Source organism: Triticum dicoccoides, chromosome 5B (assembly GCF_002162155.2).
Source record: "Triticum dicoccoides isolate Atlit2015 ecotype Zavitan chromosome 5B, WEW_v2.0, whole genome shotgun sequence".
In the NCBI taxonomy this organism is placed as follows: Eukaryota; Viridiplantae; Streptophyta; class Magnoliopsida; order Poales; family Poaceae; genus Triticum; species Triticum dicoccoides.
The window spans coordinates 424,503,393-424,515,779 of record NC_041389.1 but is presented as its reverse complement, the minus strand read 5'-3'; the positions used below and the strand labels follow the sequence as shown (position 1 = coordinate 424,515,779).

General features: G+C 45.4%; 1 protein-coding gene across 1 annotated transcript in view; it reads right to left on the bottom strand.

Moving 5' to 3' along the window:
- Positions 1-12,053, bottom strand: part of LOC119309648 — a 46,881-nt gene extending 34,828 nt beyond the window's left edge. Inside the window, exon 1 of the mRNA XM_037585609.1 lies at positions 11,895-12,053. Within this exon, the coding sequence (XP_037441506.1) occupies positions 11,895-12,053 (159 nt within the window). The remainder of the gene's footprint in view (positions 1-11,894) is intronic.
- Positions 12,054-12,387: the final 334 nt, after the last annotated feature.

The following is a 12,387-nucleotide window of genomic DNA, read 5'->3' as shown; positions in this document are numbered from 1 at the left end:
GCGCGCCCCCTCTCCGTCTGGTCCAAATTGGACTAGGAGGGGGGGCGGCGCCCCCCTCTTTCCTTCCCCTCCTCTCCCCCTTCCTTCCCCTCCTAGTAGGAGTAGGACTCCTTTCCTACTCCTACTAGGAGGAGGACTCCTCCTCCTGGCGCGCCCAACAAGGGCCGTCCGGCCTCCCCCCCTCCCTCCTTTATATACGGGGGCAGGGGCACCCCATAGACACACAAGTTGATCTACGGATCGTTCCTTAGCCGTGTGCGGTGCCCCCCTCCACCATATTCCACCTCGATCATATCATCGCGGAGTTTAGGCGAAGCCCTGCGCCGGTAGAACATCATCATCGTCACCATGCCGTCGTGCTGACGGAACTCATCCCCGACACCCTGCTGGATCGGAGTCCGGGGATCGTCATCGAGCTGAACGTGTGCTGAACTCGGAGGTGTCGTACGTTCGGTACTTGGATCGGTCGGATCGTGAAGACGTACGACTACATCAACCACGTTGTCATAACGCTTCCGCTTACGGTCTACGAGGGTACGTGGACAACACTCTCCCCTCTCGTTGCTATGTCATCACCATGATCTTGCGTGTGCGTAGGAAATTTTTTGAAATTACTACGTTCCCCTACAACTTCAACGGACCGGTCGGTTGCCGGATCCTTGGCCACCTGTGCATAAACACAATATGATCATTACTCAAAGATGTGATCCTCCGTTTTCCGCCTTGGGCTGGAACCCAGAGTCTCAGGGACTACTATCCATATGGAGCACAACTAGCGCATGCGCCACAACCAAGAATTACGTGTTTTCGTCACATACCTCAAAGCCTCTGAGCAGACTCGTAAAAGCTTCATTCAACCCGCTTGTGGCGGATGAAATCTTCGCAAGCACCGTGCTCATTAATGAATGGTTATCCTCCGAGAGAGCAGCTCGCTCCAGAAGGCCCATCAGCGCATCCGGTCGGCCTCCAAACTGTGCTGGATCTCCCTTCCCGCCCCCCGTGGGAGCCGAACGCTCCGGGCTCAGGGCGGCCGAAGTGCTAGCTTCCGGCTTCGGCAAATCTGGACTTCTCCATGACGACACCTCGGGGTCGCCCGCCCCATAAGGTAGAGAGGTTGGTGGGGTTTCACTCTCCATCATCTCTGGAAGGAGATCCCCCGATGACGAACTCTGTCGAGAAGATCTGCTAGATGGACGGCAAAAAAAATGGATCCTGGTCACTGTTCTCGGAGGAGGAGGCGCTAGCTTGGTATTTATGATTGACTTACAGCTCGGTTGAGGGCTGGCCCGTTTGCGGGCATGGTGCGGTGAAGACGCCCTTCGGGCCAGGGCCCCCCGGTGAGGTTCTCTTCCCTTCCTGGGGCGCCTCCGTCTCCGGGTCTTCGGAGGCGGCCCTCTTCTTCCCGCGAGGGGAGGAAACCTTAGATTCCCCTCCCTGACTATCCTCCTTTGGGAAGGTAGCAATTCCCCCAGTTTGGATGTGTGATGTGTGAATCTCTGCTTCTCTGTCCTTCCCTTCGCCTTTCTCCGAAGGCACTCTACTTAACACACGGCCAAGCATCTTGGCTATAGAGGGACTAGGCGAGCCTTCGGGAAGTGGCGCCGGACACCTGATTCTCTCTGCCTTGCTGAGCCATTCCTGGCCATGGAGGATTTTCAGAATAAAGTTATGACAAAATATAAACGAAGTGTTCGGTTTCTGGGTTACTTACTTGGGTATCTGGGCAATTTCAGCTCAGGCCCGCATCCTCGTTGGTGTCCGGACACTTTCCTTGTGGTCCGAAAAATAACTTACACATCCCTTCGAGTGTCAGGCCGAAGAAGTGCAGAATAGTCCGCGGACCTTCCGGATTGAACTCCCACATCCGGAGAGGACGGCGTTTGCACCGCAACATCCGTCGGATTAGCATTACTTGAATTATGCTGGCAAGGCTAATTGGTACATCATTAGCAGGCCCCGGATGCAGCTCTGCAGTGTTGGTACATCATTAGCAGGCCCCCAATCCCGTCCTACATTGGTCCATGACGCCCGTTGAGGAGGAGGACCCGAATGGAAGTCGGGGGCAGCCACCCACTTTGTGCCTCTGGGAGCCGTGACGTAAAACCACCTCCGCTGCCATAGATCTGACACCTCTGGGAAGGAGCCCTCTGGCCATGGAGCGTCGGTGTTCCTGCTTATTACAGCACCTCCGCACTCCATGTGTCGCCCCTCAATCATCTTCGTCTTCACATTAAAGGTCTTGAGCCATAAGCCGAAGTGCGGAGTGACGTGGAGAAAGGCTTCGCACACAATGATAAACGACGAGATTTGAAGTATGGCGTCTGGAGCTAGATCATGAAAATCTAGCCCGTAGTAGAACATGAGCCCACTCAAAAAGGGATCAAGGGAGAAGCCTAAGACACGGAGGAAGTGGGGAACAAATACAATGCTCTCGTTGGGTTCGGGAGTAGGGATGACCTGCCCTGGAGCGGGAAGCCTGTGCTTGATGTCGGCAGTCAGATATCCGACCTCCCTAAGCTTCGCAATGTCCTCTTTTGTGACCGAGGAGGCCACCCACCGGCCTTGAAGGTTGGATCCGAACATGATTGAGGATCCGAGGTACTTGAGTTGGGGCTCCGGGTGTTAGAACTCGAGATGCGGGTGGTGGAAAAGAGGGATAGGCCTCGGCTCCTTTATAAAGGGGGTGAATATCAAGCGTCCTCAGCGTGACCGCTTGGGACTCTCCTAAAAACACGGAGTCATACTAACAGGCGTCGTGGGGTTGCGCGCGCCCGTGTTGATATAAGATCCCGCGATAAGGGGAACATGATCTCTACATTGACAGGATGCGCCAATAAAACCGCCTCGCAACGCATATCGAGGCAGGCCGAGAAAAAACGGTTCGTATTGGGTCGGGCCATGATGCAGGAGCACGCCGTACAAAAATTATCAGCAGATTACATTTGTGGGATATTGTTCTCTCTACTGCGGTATGTGAAGATCATCTTGCAGATTCAGACACGATTTAAGTGTTCGATAATTGCTTTGGAGTATTCGGAGATGAACCCACCATGCAATGCCGAAGACAAACTGCACGCCGGACTCATCGTCATTGAAGCTTGGTTCAGGGGCTACTGAGGGAGTCCTGGATTAGGGGGTATCCGGACAACCGGACTATATATTTTGGCCGGACTGTTGGACTATGAAGATACAAGACTCAAGACATCGTCTTGTGACCGGATGGGACTCTCCTTTGCATGGAAGACAAGCTTGGCGATCCGGATATTAGATTTCCTTCTTTGTAACCGACTCTGTGTAAACCCTAGCCCCCTCCGATGTCTATATAAACCGGAGGATTTAGTCCGCATGAGGACGATCACAACAATCATAATCATCATAGGCTAGCTCTTAGGGTTTAGCCTCTACGATCTCATGGTAGATCAACTCTTGTAATACTCATATCATCAAGATCAATCAAGCAGGAAGTAGGGTTTTACTTCCATCGAGAGGGCCCGAACCTGGGTAAACATTGTGTCCCTTGCGTCCTGTTACCATTAGCCTTAGGCGCATAGATCGGGACCCCCTACCCGAGATCCGCCGGTTTTGACACCGACAGTTACCACTCATCAAATATCCTAATACTACTCTAGCGTCAACAAACGTTAAGCATGCGACCCTACGGGTTCGGGAATAATGTATTCATGAATGAGACACCTCTCTGGTCAATAACCAATAGTGGGATCTAGATGCCCATATTTATTCCTACATACTCACGAAGATCTTTTATCGGTTGAACCTTTATGACAAGATACGTAATTCCCTTTATCCGTCGGTATGTTACTTGCCCGAGATTCGATCGTCGGTATCTCTATACCTAGTTCAATCTCGTTACTGGCAAGTCTCTTTACTCGTTCCGCAATACATCATCTTGCAACTAAATCCTTAGTCACTTTGCTTGCAAGCTTCTTGTGATGGGTATTACCGAGAGGGCTCAGAGATACCTCTCTGATACACGGAGTGACAAATCCCTATCTCAATTCACGCCAACTCAACAGACACCTTCGGAGATACCTATAGAGCATCTTTATGATCACTCAGTTATGTTGTGATGTTTGATAGCACACAAGGTGTTCCTATGGTATCCGGAAGTTACGTGATCTCATAGTCGAAGGAACATGTATTTGACATTAAGAAAGCAGTAGCAATAAACTGAACGATCATATGCTATGCTAACGGTTGGGTCTTTTCCATCACATCATTATCCTAATGATGTGATCCCGTTATCAAATGTCAACTCATGTCTATGGTTAGGAAACCTTAACCATCTTTGATCAACGAGCTAGTCTAGTACAGGCTCACTAGGGACACGGTATTTGTTTATGTATCCACACATGTATTTAAGTTTCCGGTCAATACAATTCTAGCATGAATAATAAACCTCTATCATGATTAAGGAAATATAATAATAACAATTTTATTATTGCCTCTAGGGCATATTTCCATCAGCCTCCCACTTGCACTAGAGTCAATAATCTAGTTCACATCGCCATGTGATTAACATCCATAGTTCACATTGCCATGTGACTAACACCCAAAGAGTTTACTAGAGTCAATAATCTAGTTCACATCGCCATGGGATTAATACCCCAAAGAGTACTAAGGTGTGATCATGTTTTGCTTGTGAGAGAGTTTTAGTCAATGGGCCTTCCATATTCAGATCCATATGTATTTTCCAAATTTCTATGTCTACAATGCTCTGGATGGAGCTACTCTAGCTAATTGCTCCTACTTTCAATACGTGTCCAGATTGAGACTCAGAGTCATCCAAATCGGTGTCAAAGCTTCCAACGACGTAACCCTTTACACGAACTCTTTATAACCCCCATAACCGAGAAATATTTCCTTAATCCTCTTAGGTAACTATGGATAATTTTGACCGTTGTCTAGTGATCTACTCCTGGATCACTATTGTACCACCTTGCCAAACTAATGGCAAGGCACACCACAGGTTTGGTACACAACATGTCATACTTTACAGAACCTATGCCTGAGGCATAAGGAATGACTTTCATTCTCTTTATATCTTATGCCGTGGTCGGGCTTTGAGTTTTGCTCAACTTCACACTTTACAATACAGGCAAGAACTCCTTCTTTGACTGATCCATTTTGAACTCCTTCAAAATCTTGTCAAGGTATCTACTCATTGAAAGTCTTATCAAGCGTCTTGATCTATCTCTATAGATCTTGATGCCCAATATGTAAGCAACTTCATCAAGGTCTTTTATTAAAAGTTCTTATTCAAGTATCCTTTTATGCTATCTAGAAATTCTATATCATTTCCAATCAGCAATGTGTCATCCACATATAATATTATAAATGCTACAAAGGTCCCACTCACTTTCTTGTAAATATGGGCTTCACCATAAATCTGTATAAAACCATATGCTTTGATCACCTCATCAAAGCGTACATTCCAACTCCGAGATGCTTGCACCAGTCCATAGATGGATTGCTGGAGCTTGCACACTTTGTTAGCACCTTCAGAATTGACAAAAACTTCCAGATGCATCATATTTGACATCCATTTGCCAGATTTTGACGTCCATTTGCCAGATTTCATAAAATGCGGCAATTGCTAACATGATTCGGACGGACTTAAGCATCGCTACGGGTGAGAAAGTCTCATCATATTCAACCCCTTGAACTTGTCGAAAACCTTTTGCAACAAGTCGAGCTTTGTAGATAGTGATATTACCATCAGTGTCCATCTTCCTCTTAAAGATCCATTTATTCTTTATGGCTTGCTGATCATCGGGCAAATGCACCAAAGTCCACACTTTGTTCTCATACATGGATCCTATCTCAGATTTCATGGCCTCAAGCCAATTTTTTAGAATCTAGGCTCATCATAGTTTCTTCATAGTTCGTAGGTTCGCTGTTGTCCAACAACATGATTTCCAAGACAGGATTGTTGTACCACTCTGGTGCGGAACGTGTTCTGGTGGACCTACGAGGTTCAGTAGTAACTTGATATGAAGTTTCATGATCATCATCATTTGCTTCCTCTCTGGTTGGTGCAGGCATCATGGGAACGACTTTCTGTGATGTATTACTTTCCAATTCGACAGAAGGTACAACTACCTCATGAAGTTCTACTTTCCTCCCACTCACTTCTTTCGAGAGAAACTCCTTCTCTAGAAAGGACCCATTCTTAGCAACAAAGATTTTGCCTTCGGATCTATGGTAGAAGGTATACCCAATAGTTTCTTTTGGGTATCCTATGAAGACGCACTTCTCCGCTTTGGGTTCGAGCTTATCAGGCTGAAACCTTTTGACATAAGTGTCGCATCCCCAAACTTTTAAGAAATGACAGCTTAGTTTTCTTGCCAAACCACAGTTCATATGGTGTCATCTCAATGGATATAGATGGTGCCCAATTTAACGTGAATGTGGATGTCTTAAATGCATAACCCCAAATGATAGTGGCAAATTGATAAGAGACATCATAGAACACACCATATCTAATAAAGTACGGTTACAACGTTCGGACACACCATTACGCTGTGGTGTTCCAGGTGGCGTGAGTTGTGAAACTATTCCATTGTTTTAAATGAAGGTCAAACTCATAACTCAAATATTTGCCTCCGTGTAGAAACTTTATTTTCTTGTTATGATGATTCTCCACTTCACAAATTATTTGAACATTTCAAACGTTTCAGACTTGCGAACATGAGAAAATCATCTATGAACGTGCGAAAATAATGATACCCACCGCGTGCTTCAACACTCATCAGACCGCATACATCGGTATGTATTATTTCCAATAAGTCATTAGCTCGCTCCATTGTTCCGGAGAATGGGGTTTTAGTCATCTTGCCCATGAGGCATGTTTCGCAAGTATCAAATGATTCATAATCAAGTGATTCCAAAAGTCCATCCGCATGGAGTTTCTTCATGCGCTTTACACCAATATGACCTAAACGACAGTGCCACAACTATGTTGCACTATCATTATCAACTTTGTATCTTTTGGCATAAATATTATGAATATGTGTATCACTACGATCGAGATTCAATAAACCATTTAAATTGGGTGTATGACCATAGAAGGTTTTATTCGTGTAAACAGAACAACAATTATTCTCTGACTTAAATGAATAATCGTATTGCAATAAACACAACCTAATCATGTTCATGCTCACCACAAACACCAAATAACATTTATTTAGGCTCAACACTAATCCTGAAGGTAGAGGGAGTGTGTGATGGTGATCATATCAACCTTGGAAACACTTCCAACACACATCGCTACCTCGCCCTTAACTAGTCTCCGTTTATTCTGCAACTCCTGTTTCGAGTTACTAATCTTAGCAACTGAACCGGTATCAAATACCCAGGGGCTACTACGAGCACTAGTAAGGTACACATAAATAACATGTATATCAAATATACCTTTGTTTACTTTCCCATCCTTCTTATCTGCCAAGTATTTGGGGCAGTTCCGCTTCCAGTGACCATTTCCTTTGCAGCAGAAGCACTCAGTTTCAAGCTTGGGTCTAGCTTTAGGCTTCTTCACGGGAGCGGCAACTTGATTGTTGTTCTTCTTGAAGTTCTCTTTCTTTCCCTTGCCCTTTTCTTAAAACTGGTGGTCTTGTTAACCATCAACACTTGATGTTCTTTCTTGATTTGTACCTCCGCCGATTTCAGCATCGCAAAGAGCTTGACAATAATTTTCGTCATCCCTTGCATATTATAGTTCATCACGAAGCTCTAGTAGCTTGGTGATAGTGACTGGAGAACTCTGTCAATCACTATCTTATTTGGAAGATTAACTCCCACTTTATTCAAGCGATTGTAGTACCCAGACATTCTAAGCATATGCTCACTGGCTAAGCTATTCTCCTCCATCTTCTAGGCAAAGTACTTGTCAGAGGTCTCAGACCTCTCAATACGGGCATGATGAAATACCAATTTCAGCTCTTGGAACATCTCATATGTTCCATGGTATTCAAAACATCTTTGGAGCCCCGATTCTAAGTCGTAAAGCATGGCACAGTAGTCATCAGATCGAGCTTGCCAAATGTTCATAATGTCTGCATCAACTCCTGCAGCAGGTATGTCACCTAGTGGTGCATCAAGGACATAATTCTTCTGTGCAGCAATGAGGATAATCCTCAGATCACGGACCCAGTCCGCATTACTGCTATCATCATCTTTCAACTTATTTTTCTCTAGAATTGTATCAAAAACAGGGGAGCTACATCGCGAGCTATTGATCTACAGCATAATTTGCAAAGACATTTTGACTATGTTCATGATAAATTTTAGTTCAAATAATTAAATTACTAATGAAATTGCACTTAAATCAACATCCCTCAAGTTGTCTAAGTGATACATGATCCAAATCAACTAACCCATGTCTGATCATCACGTGAGATGGGGTAGTGGTCAATGGTGAACATCTTCATGTTCATCATATCTACTATATGACTCATGTTCGACCTTTCGGTCTCCAGCGTTTTGAGACCATGTCTATACATGCTAGGCTCGTCAAGTTTAACCCAAGTATTTTGCATGTGCAGAACTGTCTTACACCCGTTGTATGTGAACATAGAGTCTATCACACCCGATCATCACGAGGTTCTTCGAAATGATGAGCTTTGGCAATGGTGCATACTCGGGGAGAACACTTTTATCTTGAAATTTATTGAAGGGGTTCATCTTATAATGCTACCGCCATTCTAAGCAAAATAAGATGCATAAAGGATAAACATCACACATAATCAAAATATGTTACATGATATGGCCATCATCATCTTCTGCTTTTGATCTCCATCTCCAAAGCATCATCATGATCTACATCGTCACCGGCTCGACACCTTGATCTCCATCGTTGCATCGGGGTCGTCTCGCCAACTATTGCTTCTATAACTATTGCTAACGCATAGCGATAAAGTAAAGCACTTAGATGGCTCTTGCATTTCATACAATAATTCTGAGACAACCCTAAGTCTCCTGCCGGTTGTCGATGTTACAAAACATGATCATCTCATACAACAACGTATATCATATCACATCTTAATCATATCACATCACAACAAGCCCTGGAAAAACAAGTTAGACATACTCTACTTTGTTGTTGCAAGTTTTATGTGGCTGCTATAGGCTTCTAGCAAGAACTGTTTTTACCTACGCAAAGACCACAATGGTGATTCATCAAGTTTGTTGTTTTAACCTTCTTCAAGGACCGGCCATAGTCAAATTCGATTCAACTAAAGTAGGAGAAATAGACACCCACCATCCACCTTTATGCAAAACTAGTTGCATGTCAGTCAGTGGAACCGGTCTCATGTGCGTGGACATTTAAGGTTGGTCCGGGACTCTTCATCCCACAATACTGTCGAATCAAAATAAGACATTGGTGGTACACAGTATGACTATCACTGCACACAAATCTTTGTGTTCAACTTGTGCATATCATCTACGCATAGAACTGGCTCATGATGCCACTGTTGGGGAACGTTGCATGGAAAACAAAAAATTTCTAAGCACATGCAAGATCTATCCATGGAGATGCATACCAACGAGAGGGAGAGAGCATCTACATACCATTGTAGATTACTAAGCGGAAGCATTTATCACACGGTTGATGTAGCCGTACTCTTCATGATCCAACCATCTAGTGCCAAACGGACGGCACCTCCGAGTTTAGCATACGTGCGGCTCGATGACGTCTCCTCCTTCTTGATCCAGCAAGCAGAACAGGAGAAGCAGATGGGATCACAACACGACGGTGTGGTGGTGATGGCGGTGGTGGAGCACCCACAGCGCTTCGCTAAGCGTCGCCGGTACGAGGCGGTGGAACTACGGGAGAGAGAGAGGGGGGCACCAAGGTCTTGGTGTATCCTCTTGGGACGCCCCCTCCCCTCTATATATAGGTGGAGGGGCATGGAAAACAGCCCCTCCAAGCCCTAGGGCACAGCTAAGGGGGAGAGGACTTGGACTCCAAGTCCAATCCTATTCCTACTAGGACTCCTTCCTTTTTTTGCCTTCCCTAGCCACATGGGCTTTTGAGGACTTGGTGCGCCTAGCCCAATAATGCCAGGGCGCCTCCCCACAGCTCATGCTAGCCCTTGGGTCGTGGTGAACCCACTTGTGGACTTCCGGAATCCTCCGGAACCTTCTGGAAGCTTCCCGGTATAATACCGAAAAAACTTTACCTCTCGACCATTCCGAGATTCCTCGGGATGTCCGGGATCTCATCCGGGACTCCGAACAACATTTGGTTACTACTCATCAAATATCCCAATACTACTCTACGTCAACAAACGTTAAGCATGCGACCCTACGGGTTCGGGAATAATATAGTCATGACTGATACACCTCTCTGGTCAATAACCAATAGCGGGACCTGGATGCCCATATTGATTCCTACATATTCCACGAAGATCTTTTATCGGATGAACCTTTATGACAACATACATAATTCCCTTTATCTGTCGGTATGTTACTTGCCCGAGATTCGATCGTCGGTATCTCTATACCCAGTTCAATCTCGTTATCGGCAAGTCTCTTTACTCATTCCGCAATACATCATCTTGCAAATAACTCCTTATTCACTTTGCTAAAAAGCTTCTTGTGATGTGTATTACTGAGAGGGCCCAGAGATACCTGTCCGATACACAGTGTGACAAATCCCAATCTCGATTCATGCCAACTCAACAGACACCTTCGGAGATACCTGTAGAGCATCTTTATGATCACTTAGTTACATTGTGACATTTGATAGCACACAAGGTATTCCTGCGGTATCTGGGAGTTGCATGATCTCATAGTCGAAGGAACATGTATTTGACATTAAGAAAGTAGTAGCAATAACTGAACGATCATATGCTATGCTAACAGTTGGGTCTTGTCCATCACATCATTCTCCTAATGATGTGATCCCATTATCAAATGAAAAATCATGTCTATGGTTAGGAAACCTTAACCATCTTCGATCAACGAGCTAGTCTAGTAGAGGCTCACAAGGGACAAGGTATTTGTTTATGTATCCACACATGTATTTAAGTTTCCGGTCAATACAATTCTAGCATGATTAATAAACCTTTATCATAATTAAGGAAATATGATAATAACCATTTTATTATTGCCTCTACGGCATATTTCCATCACGATGAACACGGTGTTTACCCAGGTTCGGGCCCTCTCCAAGAGGTAATACACCACATCATGCTTGATTATATTGGATGTATAGTACGGCTACAGAGTAGATCTACCTCGAGATCAACATGAGCTAAACCCTAAGGTGATGAGGTTATTGATGTAGCTCTTGGCTCTAAAGACTACAACCCCCGATTTATATAGACACCGATAGGGTTAGGGTTACCAGAGATAGATTACAATAAGGGAAAAGAGATCTTGCCTATCCTTAACTTGGAGGACACACCACGGCTTCATAGATCTTCTGTTGCTATGAAACTTCACCAGTTCGGCCCATATTCGATGGGCCGACGCCTTGAGGACCCCTTAGTCCATAACTCCCTCAATGGTGGTGCAGGCCTGAAAAAGGTTCATGTCACTTTGGTACGCCCATTGCAACCAGGGCGAACAAAGACGCAGGGTGCGGCCAAATCTTTCTAGATCCGCAATTCAAAGGCCGCCCAAGCTTAGCAGTCAGCAGCGTCTTCTAGTTTACTAACGAGCTCATGGCACTCCATTTCCCAGACAAAAGCATACATGATTTTATGATTTTATCAACCTTCCTCGACCACAATCCACTTGGGCGAGATAATGGCCCAGATGTGGTGGGTGATAGTGACAGTGATGAAAAAAGCACTCGTGATTTTGCTAGGGTCCCTTTTCCAGGCTTTTTTCATATGCTTCCTCTTCCAACCTGGCAATCTACCAGCGACCTTATCAATGATCGGTTGCAAGTCAACCTTACAGAGCCGACAAAAATGGAGGGGCGGCCCGAGGTACCATTCCGAGAAAGTGGCCACCTTGCCCGGGAAGGCGGAGAGAATGTCCCGGAGGTCGATGCCATTGCACCAGATGGGGTAAACCTCGGTCATGTCCAGATTAGTGATAAGTCCGCTAGCCTTGCCAAAGGCCTTAAGAATGTCATAGATCACCCACAACCTTGGTCATGTTCGGCTTGGCGATGATGCCAACATCATCCGCGTAAGAGCATTGTTAATACTATAGCCGGCTGCTAGCTCTATTCTTGTGCCACATCATTTATAGCCAATCTAAAAGCCCGTTCATACGATAGATGTTGGTTATATAGACGATGTAGTTAATGCTTGATCCCACTTTCTTCTCTCACAAAGTGTGTCGGAGCCCGTGTTGCAGCCGGCTACAAGCTTACAACCCGCCTCTCTTCTCTTTTCTCTCCTCTCTCCTCCA